The sequence below is a fragment of the Channa argus genome, unplaced genomic scaffold (assembly GCF_033026475.1).
Source record: "Channa argus isolate prfri unplaced genomic scaffold, Channa argus male v1.0 Contig038, whole genome shotgun sequence".
Classification (NCBI taxonomy): Eukaryota; Metazoa; Chordata; class Actinopteri; order Anabantiformes; family Channidae; genus Channa; species Channa argus.
Window position 1 is genome coordinate 126712 of NW_027125257.1, and position 22471 is coordinate 149182.

A 22471-nucleotide genomic window follows, 5' to 3' on the forward strand; every position below is an offset into this window, starting at 1 on the left:
TGTGACAGTGAAGTGTTGCAGACTCTTGACCCAAGTCCTTTAAAACTGACACTTTACCTAAATTCACCTTCAGTGAATGTTAGTATCTAACATTGAAATAACATCTATATCCTATGGAATCTCACGTATTTTATAGGAGCTATTTGATCCAAACAATGGAGGCTCAGGAAGAGGCTCATTTAAAAATATTAGGTTTATTATTAGGTTGTTTTAGGGACAAACAAAATATTCACAGAAATAACGTTCATTGCTAAAGTTGCTGAAACACTTTGAATAAAACACCACTTGTATTATTCAATTGTTTTATTTTTGCATTATAACCAAGAAATGGTGCATACTATAAACAAACAAACTATTTACAGACAATTTATAGACAATTACAACCCAGATTCTGAAGAGCAAACAACAGCAGACATATTTTACTGTAGCTGATGTTAAAACATTTTAATATACTCTACTTTTAAAAGAATTTCACATTAAACTGGAAAAAGCACCTCAGGAAGGGCAGTGACTGTAGAAAAGCACAAAAATACCTGCAAATATTACTGGGATTTGGGTGATAAATTACCCAGATACAGGTTGCAATAAAATCATTGCTCTGCCTTATTACATAATCATAGTGATTCCTTAAAAAGCCTCTTAGAGTATCCTAAAACCTTTGTTAACCGTATATGAAATGTCTCCAATATGTTAGTTTGCTGCAATCATCCCTCTAGTTGTGCATCCTTGGAATATGTGAGACACAATGTTCTTTTCATAACTTCCTCAAGGGGTAACACTCAGTGAAAAAAACATATTTCAAGAAATTAACCTTTATCACAGCATGTCTGTTGAACTCTTTACTTAGGGCAGTGACTTACTGCCAGCTGCATGGGAGGAAAATGCCTTTTTCAGACAGTGTACCATGGCACTAGGTACACTTCTACTATTTCAAATGATTGCTAACTTATTGAACAACTATGTCACATCCTTGTCAGTGGAATGACATTAGATAATAAGAGACAAATCAACAAGGTGAAAAAGATGAGACAAGGTAAAAAGAAAATTTTTCTGAACTGCAATCCTACAAGAGACCACTAGTAGGTGTACAAGCTACATGACAGCTGAGTGCAAAGTGCTTTGGAAACTGAGGTAGCAAATATCTCAGCCTTATATGCCTTCCAACAGATAACCAATCATATGGAATTGAAATGGATAATTTAACAATATTTCCTCACAACTGTGTTCTTTCTGATCATTTTCTAATAAAATTTGAATTTACAATAACAGACTATATAGCAGTTAGGGAAAAATTCCACTATAGCAGATGCTTAAGTGAAAAAGCTGTCAACAAATTTAAAGAAATTATTCTTTCATCATTTGCTTCACCATATGTTAATACAATGGAAAGTAGTCTCCTTAATGTTTACCCTGCACAAGTAGATTATCTTGTTGACAATTCTGCAGCCTCACTATGTACAATACTCGATAGTGTTGCCCCTCTGAAAAAGAAGGCAGTAAACCAGAAGAGGTGATCTCCATGGTATAGTTCGCAAACACGCAACTTAAAACAAGCAACACAAAAGTTAGAAAGGAAATGGCGTTCCAGAAATTTTGCCTGGAAAAACAGTTTAAAAATGTACAAAAAAGCTCTCCGTGATGCCAGAACAGCATATTATTCATCATTAATAGAAGAAAACAAGAACAACCCCAGGTTTCTGTTCAGCACTGTAGCCAGGCTGACTAAGAGCCATAGTTCTGTTTCTAATCTTGTAGTGTGAACATGCTCTCTTTTAGATAGTTAATTTTATCCTGAATTAAGGGACATAACACTTTTTAAAAAATGGATAAGAATTTGCATCCAGTCTAAGGGACACTGCTCAGAGGGTGAAATGGCTGTCCTTTATTCCCATGAGACTCAAAACATCTCCAACTTCACAAGTTGCTTTCTGGAGTCTGGATTTAGGAAGCAACATAGTAAAAATAGTGTTGCTAAAATGGTTGTATTTATCGTCCTTTATAAAAGACCCATAGAAAGATGCTTTCTGTGGGTCTGATCAAACAGTAGCTGGTTTTCTAATTATTTGTCAGGTTGATCTCCATGTGAGGCAGTAAAAGGTTGTGATGGAAAATCAAGTATGATTAAATGATTGCATTTTACTCTTAGTATTTTACCTAGTTATAATGGGAACTTGTACTCACTGTACTTTTGAAGTGTTGTTCAAACTTTGTCTCATATCCATGTTTTGTCTCAAAGTGTTTGCAGAACTGCTCCAAGGTCAGTTATTGTCTAACAGCAGACCATCCCACACTGACTCTGACCCAGAGTCCCTCCATGCTCACAGGTGCTTATCAAAGTGCTGAAAAGGTAAAAGGTTTCCATAAAAGCAGAAATCGCTGGAGGCAGTTTCCTGAGGGTGGAGAATGTTCTGCCCAGCAACAGAAGGTTATAAAACTATGTGTGAATGTATGAAGTTTAGAACTGCATAGGTTGGAGAATTACTCTATACTTCTCTCTTGCAAAATAATAAAACCCTAAAAGACATCCTGGATGTTGAAGCTTTTTTACTGAGGTGTCTAAGACCAGATGTTGTAATTTTTGCCAAGACAAAGGCCTCAGGTCTAGCGGACTTACTGTAGTAAATGGAATGACCCAAGGTACTATGCTTGGTACTTCATTTATTTAACCAGGAAGAGAAACCATTAAGGCTAATAACCTCTTTTCTTAAGGGCACCCTGGTCAAGGCAGTTGCAATAACGGTTATTGACAAATATGAAACAAACAATTACATTGGTAAAACAAAGCTATAGGACTTTTAGATTAAAAAGTTGGGAAAATATGAAAATGTAAAAACAACAACAACAACAATATTTTTAAAATTGTGAAGATTGCATTACAAACAAGCCTGATTCTCTACTGGACATCATTGCATGGACTCAGGAACACTTTCAGAAATTACTGTCTCTAAACACAGTTCACTGTCCAATCATCAAATGTAAGTTAAAGTTGTATCATGCAAAGAAGAAACAATATGTGAACAACAAATGCTGCCATGTTCTCTGGGCCAAAGATCAATTAAAATTGATTAATTCCATTAATTAAATTAATGGAAAACTGTTCTCGTCATGAGCTGGCCCTCAAATTCACTTCCTGTCCAGGTCTTTTATTTTCTACGCATTTTCACCACTTCCTGTCCCAAGTTCATTTATCCAGCTTTACCAGTGATCACTGTTCACAGTTGCTTTCACCTGGTCAGATCATCGTCTTTTTTGTCTGTGCAACACCCTGTCTCCAAGTTTACACGTCTTATTTCATCTCTGTTATTCATGCCACACCCTGTCTTCGAGTTGTCGAAGACAGGGTGTTAGTATGAACTTCTTGTTCATACGAAAACATTGTACGTATTTTGGTCTGAGGTTTAGTTATGTTTTTGTCTTTCTTGGTAGCCGTTTTTGTCATTAACCAGATTTCACTTGGTTTGTTTCTCATAGCGATTCCCACCCTGCTTCGTAAGTCCTGCAGACTAAAGAGGAGAGGGACCATCCAGTTAGTAATCAGGGGACAGTTCAAAAGCCTGCATCAATGATGGATCAACTTCTCCTTCCATTATTCGCTGAGTAGTGTTTACCCCGTGTAGAGATGGTGTCTTACTATGTAAAGGTGGTCTTACTCAAATCTGATGTTCCAGCAAATATTTCACTCCAGAGATCATTGTATGATGAACATTAAAGATTTATTGTACTTGCTTCTCAACTTAGCCGATGGCAGGTCAATTGTACATACAAGTTTAAGTACAGTAATCTCACAACAATGTTCACAAACAGTTTCATCAAACAAGTTTCTGAAAGTATGGCTAAACTCACAGAACTCTGTAAGAAACCGTGTGCCTCCACAGCTACACACTGAACCTTTTTCTTCTACCTTGTTGGGGTCCACACCACCTTTTAGTCAGTTCCTCTGCTCCAGCGACAGTGTCACATCTGCACCCTTCAGTAGCTGAGCTGAACAGTATGCTCTCGTAACAAAATCATTGCTATCTGTTGTATCTTTGACAACTGGACAATAACCTTAAAAGGTAAACTACAAAGGCAACTATGAAAGAAGTCAAATAGCGTCGCTAATTACATAATCAGTAGGGGTGCATTAGTGCCTATGGTGCTGGCAGCATACACATAGAAGTTTTAGAATAACATATGCTCCCATCCAGACAACGTCTCTTTCAGGGAAGGCCTTCCATTCTTTAGCAAGATAATGCTAAACCACACACTGCATCCATTACAACAGCATGGCTTCAAAGAAGAAGAGTGCGGGTGCTGAACTGGCCTCCCTGCCTGCAGTCCAGACTTTTCCTCAATAGAAAAAATCTGGCAACAAAGACCCAGGACTGTTAAGCAGCAAAAATCCTGCATCAGATGGGAATGGGACAACATGCTTTTCCTAAAACTCTAGAAACTGGTCTCCTCACCTCCCAGACATTTACACACAGTTGTTAAAAAAGAAGGGATGCTACACAATGAAAAACATCACCCTCTTCCAACTTTTTTGTCTTGCTGCCATCAAATTCAAAATGAGCTAATATTTTTCACGAAATGTTATAATTTCTCAGTTTCAATATCCAATATGTTGTGTATGTTCTATTGTAAATATGATATGGGTTTATGTGGTTTGCATATCATTGCAATTAGTTTTTATTTACATTTTATACATCTTTCCTACTTTTTGGGAATTGGGGTTTTACATACATACTGATTGTACTAACCAGATACATGAACAGTAACAATTTATAGGGGTACAGTAGAAGACTACACTTTGACTTCATTAACAAACTGTACGTTTGAAAATTCTGACAGTCCGGTTGAAATACTTTGTATATTACAGACTTAAGGTTGTTGAAGCCATACAATCCTTGACTCTTCTGCGGAAGTCACTACCTAGTTCATAGTGCCCTTTCCCCTCTCAAGTTCTTTCTCTCTGTAGCAGGTCTAGCAGGTTGAGGACTTACTTTTTGTAGAGTGCAGACTATTTCCTACTTTGTTGTTGGGGACCAAAATAGAGTTTGATTTAAAGTGTGGTTCCAACCCCACTTTATAACTCAGGATAGGAATTAAGACAGAATCCACTAAGACTTTGCACTCAATATTAGGGCTTTACCATTGAGGCAATCACAGCCAGGGGTCAAGGGAGAGCAGGAATAGACACGCTGAAGTGCCAATTACGTCTTCCGGAGGTCGTGTGAGGTCAGCAGTGTTTGCTTTTTACTGAACTGCAGTGCAGCAAGTAAAGGTCGCAAAGGTTCGGAAAATATATTCATACTGACAGCTGTATGTACGTGTGTGCGCTCGTTTGTGTGAGTGAAACTCACTTTCAGTTCACACACATATAACTGTAACAATATCCGCAATGCTGACAGCCCTCCTAGGTACAACTAAAACACAAGCCATCATACACTCTGCTTTCACACAGCCATAAAAGACAGAGTACTGTATCTTTCTAGAGAGACAAATCTATGCACAGGATGTTGGCAGAGGTGCTTTCAGTGCTGCTACAGGCTTTGCACCAACTCACTTAATTTGGTCAGTATTCTTCTATGAAGGGCATACAGACCTCTGAGTGATTGTAGCTCCCAACACAAAAATCCTGCTACACCGGCAACAACAGGATTGACAAACTGGATGAACTTTAGGGTAAAATAACTTTATCTCTTTTGACTGGTTACATTAGAATCCGAACATTCTGGTTTGACAGCGACTAACTAATATAGATGTTATGGAAAATCAGACTCTTCAGTAATATAATAGACAACACATGCTTGAAACTATGCACATTAATTTGCCCTCTCCAAATGAGCCTGATTTGCCTTAAGTGAGCATCGCAAAGGTCAGTATCTAACTCCTACACTGAATCTAGGCAATTACACTGCCTGACCTGATGGACTATTAAAATATAAAACCACTGTATGGAGATTTTAAAAAGGCACCATGCTTGCATTTTGAAATATCATTACTCTTACACTAAACATGTTGCATTCTTAGTTGTTGAGCCTTGATGCATCATTGCATCTTCTTTGGGGGCTGGAAATAAAAGATTTAACATTGTTTATTTCAGGAAACAGCCCCTGGTGATTGAGTGGGTGAATCCAACAGTGATGGAAATATAAATAATTAACTTATGTAGATGTAATAATGATATAGCTTATCATCCCACCATTATGTACACATAAAAGAACATATACAGAGATAGTAGCCAGAGATGTCCCACAGATAAACAGTTAAACAAATCCTTGTTATTCATGTATGATATAATGTTTTGGTATTTAGATTTAGGCACAATAACAAGCCGTTTAAGTTTAGGGAAAACTCCTTCTTTGAAGTCAAGCAAAAGTCATGTAAAATGTACCCAAGACTTTTGTTAACATGATTGCAATATATAGGCTGTGAGTGTCCAGTTTACCATGGATATGATACCGATTATCAATGCTAAACTAAAAAAATGTGATATCTTGTTATTAAAGAGGCCATATTATGCATAATTATGCATTTATATTCTATTTTTTCAACAAAATAGTTTTGGACGATTTACAGTTCCACAACTACTTATTTTTCTTATAACGGGCCTTTATGCAGTACCTCATCTTTAGCGCTGATTGAAATTTTTGCCCCCCAACCCTGAATCCACTCCATTATGATTGACCTGGCTGTGTAAGCCTGTCAGGGGCCCAGCAAAGAGGTAAGCGATATATGTAACATGAGTGGGTGGATTGTCGTTAGGAAACTTTTGGGTGTGTGCAGAGAAAGTGTCTTGAAAACTCAGGGAAAGTCTCACAACAGAGTCAACAGAGATAAACTTTGTTTTAGTGTGATTTCTTCTACACAAGTTCAACTCATGTTTAGAAAATTTGACGTAATTTAATGTAAAAACCTTTTAACACAACATTTAAGATAAATTTAATAAGGCTGCTTTAAATGTTTGTTAGGTTCTAGTGCAATTCTGGCACAATTTAGTGCATTTTGTGTAGGTGCAGAAACATCACCTCTGTAAATTGATTCAAGGAATAGTTTCCATCTACAAGATGTTGTGGACAAATAAAGGGATGTTACTTGTAAATGGTAAATGTTCTGCACTTATATAGCGCTTTTCTACCTATTGGCACTCAAAGCGCTTTACACTGCTTCTTATTCACCCATTCACACTCACACACACCAATGACGTCATTTGACATCTTTGATAGTATAACACTCACTGGGAGCAACTAAGATGGGGTTCAGTGTCTGGGTCAAGGAGACTTCAACATGTGACTGGAGGAGATAGGGATTGAACCAACAACTGTGACATTGGTGGATAACTGCTCTACCTTCCTGCACCACAGTCGCATTCAGAGGCATAAACATTTTCTTTCTTACCCATAGAAGCCCTGATATATTAAAGTTGTTTTGAATATTTTGACTTCAGAGAGAGTTACGCTCACAAGAAGGACTGATTCATGACTTTTTTCATTGCGGTAAATAAGTTACTGGATATGAATATAGAATAAACAGTCTGACAAGAAGGCAGCACTAACATCTGGCAGCAGTTAGTTTGACTAAATGCTATTTTCTGCCAAGAAAATTCAGTTTGAGAATGTTTTATTCCTAAGTCTGCAGCACAGTTCAATAAAGACCCCTTCAACCAAGCAGCACCTGAAATATAAGATGGAGATACAGTAATCAGTGAGACACATTGCTGTGACACACCAAAGGAGAACAGGAGGTATTGCAATTGCAAGCTGGTGCAGAAAGACAGTTAAACCTTATCCCTATATATATATATATATATATATATATATATATATATATATATATATATATATATATATATATATATAAAATCTAGCTTAAAAATCTAGAAATCTAAGTCAAGTACTCAACCACCCATTGTCTTCTTCTTTTCCTTTCAGCTGTTCCCTTTCAGGAGTCGCCACAGCAAATCATGTGCCTCCATCTGACCCTGTCCTCTGCATCCTCTTCACACCAACTTATTTCATATCATCTCTCACTACATCCATAAATCTCCTCTTTGATCTTCCTCTAGACCTCCTGCCTGGCAGTTCCAACCTCAGCATCCTTCTACCGATATATTCACAGTTTCTCCTCTGAACATGTCCAAACCACCTCAATCTGGCCTCTCTGACTTTATCTCCTAAACATCTAACATGAGCTGTCTCTCTGATGTCCTCATTCCTGATCCTGTCCATCCTCGTCACTCCCAAAGAGAAATCAACATCTTAAGCTCTGCTACCTCCAGCTCTGCCTCCTGTCTTTTCTTCAGTGCCACTGTCTGTAAGCCGAACAACATCTCTGGTCTCACCACCACCTTGAACAACTTTGCTGATACTCTTTTATCACACAACACACCTGACACTTTTCTCCACCCGTTCCAACCTGCCTGCACTGGTCTCTTCACCTCTTTTCCACACTCTCCATTGCTCCGTTGTACTTAGTACTTAAAGTACTAACTAAAGTAGTACTTACTCAACTCTGCTCCCTGTAATCTCATCGTTCAACTTGGGTCCCTCTTATTGACACACATATATTCTGTCTTGACTCAACCACCCATTGTTTTGTCAATAATAAACACACAGTAGAATAATTAACTTCCTCATGTTTTCTACTTAAAAACTAAGAAATATTAAGTTAAGTACTGTAAAAGTAGAACTCATGGCAGAGTTTCTACAGATTGTACAGATGTACCTAATAATGTATGTAACTAAAAAGTGGCCTGTGAGTGTATATCATATGTGTGAGCGTACTGTATGTAATGTATTGCTTTATTGCCATAAATACAAAAAGAAATAACATTAAACGTTCCTTGGTATAATTTTGGCAACATACTGACTAAGAGTGATGGTGATGTGGCATTCAGGGTACTACACACTGAACATTTTAGGTTAAATAAAGTTCACTATACAAATGTAAATACATTTAAAGAGCCTTAAAGAAGGCAAATCATAGATACATTTTACTGCCTATTCTTGTTAGACACTTGCACATCTCTAGTTCAGCACCCTGATACATGTCCACATCATCATGTACTGTACTGTACATCTTTCTCGTTGTTGTTAGATTGAGCAGTAATGGTCTGCCAAACCAGAAAAGTTGAAAAATGCTTTTATTAACTTTTATTTGCATTAGAAATGATCTGTCAGCTGAAATATACCATGTCTGTCTCCCAGCTGATGCTATGTCTCTGTATTTTTAACATATACACCAGACTGGGATAAACACTTTTAATGAAGTACCTTTTAGGAGGAATTTGAAAGCAACTGATTAATAGCTTCTTAAATACTTATTACATTCTTTATTGGAATGCTCAAGGCTCATAACAGTCAATAGACAAAGGATAGGTTGTTATAACCAAAAAATGAAAAAATGTTTCATGGGAATCAACCTGACAATCAATCTGTGCTTTTTAAATTTGTGAAACTCTTTTTTACCAACACCTCTTTATCTAAAGTCTTCAGAAATGTCTTTAGTTCAATTTATGACACACTTTTACAAACGTGTGTTTTTAAGACCAGATTTGTCTTCTTTAAAAAGGGTGGGGCCTCTTCCAATCACACCAGATTGTCATCCCATTGAATAAAAAAAATCTGACTCAAATTTCTCCATCAAATGATCTAATAATCCCAGAATTACATACATTTGTACCACACTCATATTAAAAATTAAACAATTTTTCTACATAAACTAAACAAACAACACAAATAAAGTTCCCTTTATGTAGTTTTAGATAAGCATGAAAACTGATCAGTTTAGATCACATTTATGCAGAAGCAGTGAAAATTGACAACCTTTGAAACTGATGAGACCAAGATGAACCTCTATCAAAGTGCAGACAAGGAAAGGACTTGCTCCTGATCCCAACTATATAAGCTCATCTGTGAAACATGGTGGAGGTAAGGTCATATCTTGGGCTGAATGACAAAGGTGACGCACTGGCATGAATGTACTGCACCTCAAATATGATGAGTATTTTAAGCATTTAATGATTTTTAAGTCAGTCCCAGGAGGACTAGTATTGGATGTAGAAAGGACAACATATGGTGAACGGCTGTTGCTGAACCCCTTTTGGCCAGGAACACAACATCACCATCTCATTAGTGTGGTGGGTTTCTATCTCTGAGACATTAGCATCTCTAACTCTCCTTCCTGTTCTTCAAGCAGTTAAGTATCACGAGGCAACAGAGTTTGTGGTAATTGCAGCCTTAAGCTCTTTTAAACTACGTGTCACATTCTTCCACTTACCTTCAGTGAGACGAGGCAGTGCAGGAACAGTGCCACCATCATCACAGCCAGCAGCACAGTGGCCATGTTGCGCACGTCAGCCAGCGAGTCCACCAACGGAATACTGCCCACTTGCCAGTCATAACACAGCACGATGGGGGCCAACAGCAGCCAGGCATTAAAGGACAGCAGGTAAGAATAAGTCAAAATCCTGTGAGAGGGAGTAAAAAAAATGAGGAGAAATAGTTGGAATATAAGAAAGAGGATGGATATGTGGTCAAAAGAAATGGATGAAAGAAGACAAAAAGAACCGCCATCAATTTTCAAACCTAATTTATATTTCATTCAATCATTATAAATATCCTGTTTATCCAAATCCTCAAGTTTTTGGTACTTTACCTGAGGATAAAATGAAGAGGAGGTTGTCCAAGGTTACATATTGATTAGGTGTAGTTATCTAACCTGACATTTAGAGCCCAACAAATTAAGTGTATGCCAAGTCACAGAGGGTATTGAATGCTCTAATCCTGCGCCGTGCTACTTCTGCTTTTTCCTGTTTGCTTTGCTGGTGTGTTTAGTTTGCCCTCACCCTTAAATCTCTAAATTTTCGTGCTTGAGATATTGATTTGGCCACAGTGTCACAGCTATCTGCTTCTATTCAAACAGGCAAGCCAGGATCACATTCTGAACTACTGAACATACTACAAAATCTCATTAGTTCGACTAAACCCTACCTGAATGTGAACGTGATTTCCCGACCCAGATTTTCAGTTCCCGTCAGGTATCCACCCTCTAACATATTAGCTTGATATCTCACATGAAATCTATTTTGGAAGTGTGATATACAGCATTAACACAACGCAAATACAATGACAACCTGTGTGTTTCTGGGGGGGTGCAGTCATCATCGATTGTGACAGGGGGCATGTTGAGTGAATTCTAAAGACCAACCAATAGTTAAGCATTGATTTCCTCCAGGATGATCTGATGGGAGAAAAGCACAGCTTGGCTGTGAAACCACCTGATGATGGGCCAAAAAGAGAGGGAAAGCTGAAAGCCCTCTGAACCCTGTCATCTGATGGGTTTGGGCCAAAATCTAGTTCCCTTTTCCATACTTTGCAAGTCCCTCTAACCACAAATGATACACACACAAACACCTGCATATCAGACCCTTCAAGAATTTGAAATGTTGCAACTGCAACAATGAATTCAGATTCAGATTTGTCCCCTTCTTACACAAAGGGATTATTTGACAGTTAGTTGTCAATCAAACAGTCCTCTGCTGTCAAGCTTGATGAGGCAAGGGTGATCAGTGAGTGCATTAACATGGACTTAATTAATCAGGTTACAGTCAGCTTTCTCAGGAAAGCTGGTTTCTTAAGTGTAATGTATACAGGAAAGCTGGTTTCCTTAAATAGTTTTCTGTTAGAGAACGCCGATTATACGAGTATATACACTGGCATGTATATGAGTAACTATAGGTTTCTAATGGGCTTTCTCCAACTGCGCATGTGTGTAACCCAAGGCTGCAGACAGTAAGCTGCCACAGCTGAAAGGAAATATTGTTGAAAGTAGAGATTGTTAATGAGTTAATAGGCCAATGCCGGCAAAAAAAGTCTGCTTGAGGTCCAGCAGAAAATTTAACACAAAGTGCTTCATAGACTAAATAAGTCGCTTCCTCCAGGGATTTTTCAAATTCAAACTGTTGTGGATCAGTTGCATTTGACTTTACTTTCTGTCCCCCTGCACTGTTACTTCCAAACATGTCAGAGGTAGAGGAGAAATCAGTTACTCTTTTGCTGCATGTGTACGCAGATTTCCCGTAATCAGGTTAAGTTTCCCAATTACCTGAGAAAGCAGATTTGTCTGAGAACCCCAGTTACTTAAGTGCATGTAAATGCAGTCAGTGTGGCCAACTTAGTGAATGTGTCCCTATATTTGATTAGTATTCAGACCCCTCTAGTTACTATTTTCAAAAAAGTGACTAGCGACAAATCTAGCAACTGGTGTTGTTGTGTTATTGGAGAATTTTTGAAAGTAAGCATGTATCATTGTCACGCTTCTCAATAAACAGTGGGTAGTGCTGTAGGCCCCTCACACATCCCAAAGCAGTTACAGGTGGCCCAGTTCTTGTGCAGCAGCCTAGCCTGCAGAGACTAGACTGCAAATTAAATGCAGGACAAAGCTGCCGCTGGTACCCATACCAGTAAGAGAATACAATAGAAAGAAATGCATGCAGACACACTAAAGGCTAAAATACATACATAAATATTTTTTTGTGAGGTTTTAATGCAAAATGTAAGTTGTGGAGACCAATATTTTGTAATGGTTCAGAAAACAACCTACCAGTTTGTTTGGGTTGAAATAAGTTATGAGAATAAATGTTACAAAACATGATCCCAGCCATTTACATTTTTTATCAGTAACTCTCTCCCAAACAAATATGGCGGCGGCTAGCAATTAATAAACAGAGCAACTTTCACTGAAAAGAACAAAAAAAAGAAAAAGGACGAACAAAGCACAGATTTAGGGTGAGATCCTGGATGGAGAAACTCAGATAAAAAGGACTGTAGAGTCTACAGAGGAATATGAAGGGAAAATAACTCCAAAACAAAGTGAACTTCATTTAATGTTCTAGTTATAATATACAACCCTCGTTGTTGCTGATGTCAGTCACAAATATTGTTTTTAAAATATACTTGAGAATCTTGACTTCTGTCATGATCGACTCTTAAAACAGCTCTAAATAGCAGAAATGTTTCCACCTCTGCCAACTAGCAGAGGCTAACGTGGTATTTTTAGAAGTTTTAGGAGTATAAAAGGACTACAAAAGTGGCGTCTGTTGGTAAAGGCAGTCGCCCACGGACCACAGGGTCAGTGGTTCGATCCCCAGTCCGGCTATATATCTCTGGGCAAGTCACTGAACCCCCAACAGCTCTTTCCCATGTGCAGTGCCGGTCTAAGCCCGGTAGAAATTGGGGAGGGTTGCGTCAGGAAGGGCATCCGGTGTAAAAACTGTGCCAAATCAACATGCAGACAATGATCCGCTGTGGCGACCCTGAACTCACAGGATAAGCCGAAAGGACAAAAAAAAAAAAAAGTACAAAAGCTGGATTGGGCCTGATGCCCAATAATGATATAGACATTAATGGTTTCCAGACCATAACCTCAAACCATGTCTTACTGTACCTCAAATGTTCAAGTTACAGGGAAGGAAAGTCTTCACAAGTGAGTGTGTAAACATTTTGGGCCTCACCATGTGACAAATACATGTACACTGGATATTTGGCAAAATTGCAGCAGCTACTGCTGAATATGCACCTTCTGTGTTACTGCAGAAAACACGTGGGTGTGTGTGTGTGTGTGTGCACCTAAAAAAGACCAGGCTCCATATGATGCACCTTGTGGTTAGACAGGAGTTTAGACTATAGTACTATAGTGGATGATGATGATGAAATCTGACAGTCTTACCACATCACATATATTTACAGCAATCCATCTTACCGATCCTGTCACATGCGCACACACACGCAATTGTGTATACAAATTATATCAATGCCACCCGGGATGCTGCTGTGATCAGTTTGATATGGACCAGCATAAAGACTAATATGATAAATTAGCATGGCTTCATCTCACATGAACCTTCATGTGAGATTATATACATTTATTTAAGACACACACAAACATTGAGGTCAAAGCTCTTTCTTATTGAGGTGTCTAACAGTAACTCAGCGCAACAGCCTTCAAATTTATTTCTCTATGTGTTGACTGTCAGAGAAGATGAGAGCAAGATGGATAGAGCAAGGACACACAGAAAAACTGACAGAGAGGTAGAAATAGTGAAGGCTCAGCCAGGCATCAGGGACCAGAAATATTGAGATGGGAAAATGAAGGCGAGCAGGAAGGACAGAGTAAGGTATATGAGAATCTGCTATAAATTTCCCAGGTGGCAAAGGGAGAGGAGAGCTATTTTTCACTTGGCTAATGACAGATTATATGCTGTTTCACCAACAACAAGAAACACTGACACCGCTTAGGACTGCCAGACCTTGCCACTGTCACTGGCACCAACATTTCTTAAAAGTAACTCAATATTATTTCATGTTTAACGGCCAATGGCTCATTACTACCTCATATTTCACTCTTGTTAACTCCTTTATGTGTTGACACTGTATGTATCTGCTCTCACCTGGCTGGCTTATACTGAAATGTGATAGATACAACAAAGTTGAGTCAGCCTTTACCTCCCATACCCACTCTTTGCAAAACTGGACTAAGAAACTCAACTAAACAAACCAATATATTATATATAAATAATAAAACCTAAAAAATCGAAAGAGAACACTCTGTGCTTGGTTTAACATTTTCTTTCATCCACTTTTTGTTTTTGTTAATTGTGTGTGGCTGTGTGTGAGACACTGACCTAGTAAGCAAGTAAGGTGAGAAGGAGGCAGGGTTGTCCTGTTCAGAGAAGAGCGGCATGGATCCTGCCATCAGCCACAGCCTGAACGACATGATGGTCACCACCTACACGACAGAGGGAAACATGTTTTGGGACACCTACTACAGTTCTGATGGAGTACAAACTCCATTTTTAGAAACGTTAGGACTGCAAATTTAGAGTTTGAAGCCTGCAACAAAATCAAAAAAATTGAGACAGGCAAAATAAGACTAAAAATTTAGTTTACTCATTTATCGAATGAATCATTTGATATTGCAATTTAACAGAACACAATTTTTAAATAGCAAAGCTGCGATACATTTTTTTATAAATGGAATAATATGACAAGCATACCCTCTGCCCTCTCCCACCTGCAGAGGAAGTAAATGAGAGTGCATGAAGAAAGTTTAAGATACAAACATCCCAATGTTGATGAGCCAGAGACAATGAAATAGTAAAGTCCTATTGATTGTTGGGATATATTTTGGTTTCAAACAAAGGGATATGTGTCAATAACAGGTGCTGAAGAAACCATGCAAGCTAACACCACATCCTCCAGCATTTCAAAAAAACCCACCAGGCTGTTAATGATTAAAAGTTAACGATTAAAAACACATCTGCTAATGCAACCTTCAAAAGCTATTTAGGTCACCTGAGACAGTTATCAGGCATCTGTGGCCAAATTGTGTGAGAGCATCTCTTCAACTGAAGTTTTACCAAAAGCTTCATTTAAATAAATGTTTTTTATTGTCAAATAAATGCTTATGTTCTTGTATATGCACAGCCAACATTAGAGTAGTTTATGTGGCATTCAGTGCAATGCTGGGTAGTCTTAGCATTCATAGCTTATTTGCACCCTAACCCTATATATTTAGATATACAGCATATACATATATCTATATATGCTTCGACCCAGAATGTGTGTGACTGACTGTTTGCCTGTAGTCAACATCTCTCTCCCGCTGAAAATGTATGAAATATCATGACGAGGTAAACCAGATAACAGCAACCACAGACTGTTGAGCAGATGAAGTTCTGTATCCAGCAACAATAGGCACATATTTCACTTGCAGCAACTAGTATCCTAAGTTCCCAAATGATTATAAAGTGTCATTGTAAGGAAAGGTGATGTAACACAGTGGTACACATGACTCTGTCACTTTTGTTGAGTGTTTTGCAGGCAGGAAACTTTACATTTGCTTATAAAACACAATGAAGGTGGTGAAGGTGAAACACTGAAAATATTTTCTTTGTACTTTTGTCAAATAAATAAAGGTAAATTAACAAATCAAAGATCACAAGTGTTATTACATGTTTGAAAAGGTTGTCTTGAAATGGTGTGCTCACTTTAAAATGGAGGTTAATACAGACAGAAGTCCTACATAAGATAAACACTCAAATGTACAACTGAGCAAAAGCTTTTCAATGTCATAAAAAATACTCACATAGCCACAAATGAGGGAGGCTCGTTTGATGAAGGGGCTGCAGATGTATAGGAGGTCCCTGAGTCTGGAGCCAGACAGGTGGCTGAGGAATACACAGAGAGATAGGAGGTCGGCCAGAGTGCATTCTTTTTTGTGGTTGTAACCGGTAAAGTGCAGTACAATCAAAATATGGAAAGTTTAAAAACAATACATTTGGTGCAGCACCACAATTTGCACAGCATTTTTTGCACAAATCTAGTGTTTTTGCTGTATAACAAAACAGTGGTAAGGAACACTGCAAATTATCTTCCTCCACAACCATAGGATTTGACCTAGGCCCCCTGCTGCCCAACCCACACACATTATGATTAGAAACATAGTAAATATATTAATAACACCATATTTGGTTACATCAGGCATTTGATGTACAAAGTATTCTGCACTGCAGGGTGGATTTCAAGTAAGTCTAATTATGAGCTGCAGAAACCTCATCTCATCCTGTGAAATGCTTTCAAGCTACATGCAAATAAAAACAGGTCTGTGATTTTTGTCTGGCTGTAGAATGCAAGAAAATGTCCACCAAAACTAAACAGTTCCTTTGAATAAAAACATAAAAACTGGCAAGCGGAAGTCAGTGCTTTCTCAAGTTATACTTACTTTAATGAACTAACAGTGACTAGCATGGTCACTGTGAGTAGTCTGCAGCTGCACAGCCACATACACAGCAACATGTGATACACTGTGTGCAGAGGTGGTAGAAGTACACAAACTCAATACTCAAGTAAAAGTAATCACCTAAAAAAAAAAAAAACAATAGTCCACTAGAGGCATGATTTTTGCTTTTGTAAAAGTACTAAGCAGATTATGGAAATTTTACTTATGTACAAAATTACTCAAAACATGTACATTAATTAATAAAACAGAGCTCAAAGTTCACTTTTGGTTGAGTAGGAGGTGATTTTTACCCTTTCTGTCTTTTCTGGTTAACATGTAGTGATAAATCAGCATTTATTGGTTAACCATATTTTTATAAAAATCATATAACATATTTTTAGATTAAAAGCACCAGGTAGTGGTGGTGAACCTGCTGTTAGTCAGAGTGAAACATGAACGTGAACATCTCTGCTAATAACAGTGGGCAGTGGTTTGAAGTGGTTGAAGTCTGTTTTTACTTGTATTGCCACAAACTCACATCACTCCAACAAAAGTAGCAGTGAATGCCAATTAGCAGTCCTATTCCCAAGAAAATATGTCTAGCTTTCAGTCCTCCGATATGTACTGCATGTAGTTTTCAATGCTTGTAAATCAACCTCCAACCAAACTATGTGAAATCAAAAAACATCTGAATTATTAAACATGTCAACGGGAATATAGAGAAAAAGCACATCAACCCAGAACCTGAAATTAACAACCAGAGAGAACGTAAGTAAAAGATATACAGTGCTGTAGGTAGTAAAATATTAAAACTGACATGTAGCCCAGTATGACCCAGTGTGAATTTATTTACTTTTTTATTAATTTTTACTTAGTAGTAGTCTGTTGAATGGTTTTGGTAATGGAAGTTGAGAACTCATTGAGCAACTTGAGATGTATTCAGTCTGAATGTCACCCTAAAACAGACTAGTTTTAATGTTCTCTTTCAACTCCCTGTGGTGTCCTGGGACTTGACATGCTGACCAGGAATCACAGCATCCCCACTTCATGTCCAGGCCTTAGTTGCATTCCTGTAGAAGAGTCTGACTATACAATCACTTCACCAACAAAACCATTCGAACAAAATGTCAGCAACAACAACTAATCAGCGAACAAATCTAGCACCGAAGGCTATGAGGGTTTGGCACAAAGAGTCTACCACAGAGACACACCTGGAGATAACCCAACCTCCTTCCTTCCATCCAGCAAAGGTCATTTATGAACTCTTTCCTCAGACCACACAGTTCAAACCAATAGCCTGAGGCAAGAAAGAAGAAGCTGCTTTGACTGCAAGAAAAAACTTTTTTACCAATGGCAAGAGAATACGATAAGAGGGAGGGGATCAGGCATATAGGTAGAGAGGGGAAAGCATGGAGAATCCATTCATCAACCCATTAATTTGAGATGTTCCCCTGTGCAAAGCTTTCAAAGCATCGTTGAAACAGTGAGTGAAGAGATCTCACAGGAATTCTACACACATTCATTCTGTCTCACACTCTGTCTTTCATCTTTGCCTCACTCTCCCATTGCTCTTCACTTCGTTTCTCCTTTTCTATATTTGTCTTTGGCAAAGTCTTTGCTGTGTTCTGCTGAGGTTTGCGGCACATAATGACAGAATGACAAAGAGTATGAGTCTGCAGACACTGCATTAATGTAACCATGAGAGTTTGGTCCTAAAATAGCAAGGCTGCTTGCCTGGCTGAACATATTTCTAGAGAAGCACATTGCACTTGATAATTTAATGGTCTTAAAACTCACACAACTGTTATCTAAGCACTACTCTTTGGATGTGCAAAATGTTACAGATTTACACTGGAAAGAAAAGAATTTAGAAACACATGGACATTAATGCAACCGCAAGGGGGCACAAGCCAGTGTCTTTTTGTGCCAGTCCCAAGTCTGGATAAATGCAGAGGGTTGTGTCAGGAAGGGCATCCGACGTAAAACACATGCCAAATTAAAAATGCAAATCATGACAATGACTTCCATACCGGATCGGTCGGGGCCCGGGTTAACAACGACCGCCACCGGTGCTGTTGACCTACAGGGTATCGGTGGAAATTGGACTACTGTTGGTCGAAGTTGAAGAAGGAGAGGAGGAAGGAGCTAGCTAGCTAAAGGTAAGAATGAAGGACTGACAGTAGGGATTTTGAATGTTGGGACTATGACAGGGAAGGCTAGAGAGTTGACTGACAGGATGCAGAGAAGGAAGGTGGATACACTGTGTGTCCAGGAAACCAGGTAGAAAGGTAGCAGGGCTACAAGATTAGGAGCAGGGTTCAAGTTGTTCTACCATGGGTCAGATAGGAAGACATATGTAGTAGGAGTTATCCTGAAAGAGGAGTTTGTGAGGAATGTTCTAGAGGTGAAAAAAGCATCAGACAGGTTGATGAGTCTGAAGCTGGAAATTGAAGGGGTGATGTTCAATGTTGTGAGTGGTTATGCCCCACAGGTAGGTTAGAAGAGAAGGAGAAATTCTGGAGTGAGTTAGGTGAAGTGCAGAGCCTCCCCAGAGTTTAGAGAGTGGTGACTGGGGCAGATTTGAATGGGCATGTAGGTGAAGGGAACAGAGGTGATGAGAATGTGATGAGCAGGTTTGTTCTTCAGGACAGGAACACAGAAGGACAGATGGTGGTTGACTTTGCAAAGAGGATGGAAATGGCTGCAGTGAACACTTTCTTCCAGAAGAGGCAAGAACATAGGGTGTACAAGAGCGGAGGTAGAAGCACTCAGGTGGACTACATCTTGTGTAGACGTTGCAATCTGAAAAAGATCAGTGACTGTAAAGTATTGGTAGAGGAGAGTGTAGCCAGAAAACACAGGATGGTGGTGTGTGAAATGACTCTGGTGGAGAGGAAGATGAAGAGAAGAAAGGCAGAGCAGAGGACGAAGTGGTGGAAGTTGAAAAAGGAAGAATGCTGTGTAGTTTCAGGGAGGAGCTGAGACAGGCCAGGCTGAGACTGGTCAGGAGGTGCTTCCAGATAACTGGACCACTACAGCTAATGTGATCAGGGAGACAGGTAGGAGGGTACTCGGTGTGTCATTTGGAAAGAGGAAAGTGGACAAGGAGACTTGGTGGTAGAACAAGGAAGTTGATGAGTGTATTCAGAGAAAGAGGTTAGCTAAGAGGAAGTGGAACACTGAGAAGACTGAATATACAGGAGTACAGGGAGATACAGCGTAAGGTGAAGGTAGGGTGGCAAAGGTCAAACAAAGAGCATATGAGGACTTGTATGTTAGGTTGGACACTAAAGAGGGAGAGGTGGATTTACAGGTTGGCCAGACAAAGAGATAGAGATGGGAAGGATGTGCAGCAGGTTAGTGTGATAAAAGATGAGGATGGAAATGTACCGACAGGTGCCAGGAGTGTGATGGGAAGATGGAAGGAGAACTTTGAAGAGTTGATGAATGAGGAAAATGAAAGGGAACGAAGAGTAGAAGAGGTGACTGGTGTGGAGCAGGAAGTAGCAAAGATTAGTAAGAGTGAAGTGAGGAGGACATTTAAGAGGACGAAGAGTGGAAAGGCAGTTGGTCCTGATGACATACCGGTGGAGGTATGGAAGTGTCTAGGAGAGGTGGCAGTAGAGTTTCTGACTAGTTTGTTTAACAAGATCTTGGAGAGTGAGAGGATGCTGAGGACTGGAGGAGAAGTGTACTGGTCCCGATCTCCCGAAGCTAGATGAGCAGAGCTGTGGCAACTACAGGAATAAAGTTGATGAGCCAAACAATGTAGTGGTGGGAAAGAGTAGTGGAAGCTCGGCTAAGGGCAGATGTGAACATTTGTGAGCAGCAATATGGTTTAATGCCTAGCAAGAGAACAACAGATGCAGTATTTGTTTTGAGGATGCTGATGGAGAAGTACAGAGAAGGTCATAGGGAGTTGCAATGTGTCTTCGTAGATTTAAAGAAAGAGTATGACAGGGTGCTGAGAGAGGAGCTGTGGTCTGGAGTGGCAGAGAAGTATGTTAGAGTGGTGCAGGACATGTATGAGAGCTGTAAGACAGTGATGAGGTGCTGTAGGTGTGACAGAGGAGTTCAAGGTGGAGGTGGGTCTGCATCAAGGATCAGCTCTGAGCCCCTTCTTGTTTGCTCTGGTGATGAACAGGCTTACAGATGAGGTTAGACAAGAATCTCCATGGACTATGATGTTTGCAGATGACATTGTGATTTGTAGTGAGAGCAGGGAGCAGGTGGAGGAAAATCTAGAGAGGTGGAGGTCTGCTCTGGAAAACAGAGGAATGAAGCTTAGCCGCAGCAAGACAGAATACATGTGTGTCAATGAGAGGGACCCAGGTGGAACAGTGAGGTTACAGGGAGCAGAGGTGAAGAAGGTGCAGGACTTTAAGTACTTAGGGTCAACGGTTCAGAGCAACGGTGAGTGTTGAAAAGAGGTGAAGAGGCGAGTGCAGGCAGGTTGGAACAGGTGGAGAAAAGTGTCAGGTGTGTTGTGTGATAAAAGAGTATCAGCAAAGTTGGTGAGACCAGAGATGTTGTTCAGCTTAGAGACAGTGGCACTGAAGAAAAGACAGGAGGCAGAGCTGGAGGTAGCAGAGCTTAAGATGTTGAGGTTCTCTTTGGGAGTGACGAGGATGGACAGGATCAAGAATGAATACAGCTCATGTTAGATGTTTTGGAGATAAAGTCAGAGAGGTCAGATTGAGGTGGTTTGTACATGTTCAGAGGAGAAACTGTGAATATATCGGTAGAAGGATGCTGAGGTTGGAGCTGCCAGGCAGGAGGTCTAGAGGAAGAGCAAAGAGGAGATTTATGGATGTAGTGAGGGACGACATGAAGTTAGTTGATGTGAGAGAAGAGGATGCAGAGGACAAAGTTAGATGGAGGCACATGATTTTCTGTGGAGACCCCTGAAAGGGAACAGCAGAAAGGAAAAGAAGAAGATGGACACTTGTAATTCCACTTTTTTTTTCATTCATCAAAAAATTAGCAATTCATTTTTAAGCATATTTAACGGCAGAGTAATGGTCAAATCAAACTTTAAGTTTATCAGCAGTAACCAGCTGACAAATCAGTATCATCAAATTTAGAAGATTTTCTGGTGTGATTTCCTCCCAGGCTTACTGCAGCACTTCCCAAAGGCCTACTGTGGTGCGTTGAGTGTTCCCAAACTATTCGGTCCAGCTTCTCCCATACCAGTTTGATTGGGTTTAGATCTGGTGAATGAGCTGGTCAAGCCTTCACCCAAAGTATTATGTAGCTACGTTCTTCTTCATATAATTATTACACAACATAGGGTGCTTAGGGTCATAGTCTTGCTGCAAAATTAAGTTCCTAATCAGTCGTTGCCCAGAGGGAATGCCATGGCTCTTCAGTATTGAGTTTTATCAATGCTGATTGAGGAGGCCTTGTACACGATGCAGATCACCCACTCTTCCATTGCCAAAGCATAATTTCCAAAGTAAACTGATTACTACTACTCTCCTTTCGGCTTATCCCGTGAGTTCAGTGTCGCCACAGCGGATCATTGTCCGCATGTTGATTTGGCACAGTTTTTACGCCGGATGCCCTTCCTGAGCTGGGGAGGGCAATGGGCTGTTAGGGGTTCAGTGTCTTGCCCAGAGACGACATATAGCCAGGGCCAGGGATCGAGCCACTCACCCTGTGGTCCGTGGACGACTGCCTTTACCAACTGAGCTATAGCTGCCACCTTCCA

General features: G+C 39.6%; 1 protein-coding gene across 5 annotated transcripts in view; it reads right to left on the reverse strand.

The window, feature by feature from the left end:
* tmtc1 (transmembrane O-mannosyltransferase targeting cadherins 1) overlaps window positions 1-22471 on the reverse strand; it is a 125614-nt gene that overhangs the window by 37295 nt on the left and 65848 nt on the right. For all 5 annotated transcript variants that reach the window (XM_067495725.1, XM_067495723.1, XM_067495721.1 and 2 more), the window contains 3 exons: window positions 16129-16210; window positions 14666-14769; window positions 10261-10450 (listed from right to left, as the gene is read on the reverse strand). In XM_067495725.1, the coding sequence (XP_067351826.1) occupies window positions 10261-10450; window positions 14666-14769; window positions 16129-16210 (376 nt within the window). The remainder of the gene's footprint in view (window positions 1-10260; window positions 10451-14665; window positions 14770-16128; window positions 16211-22471) is intronic.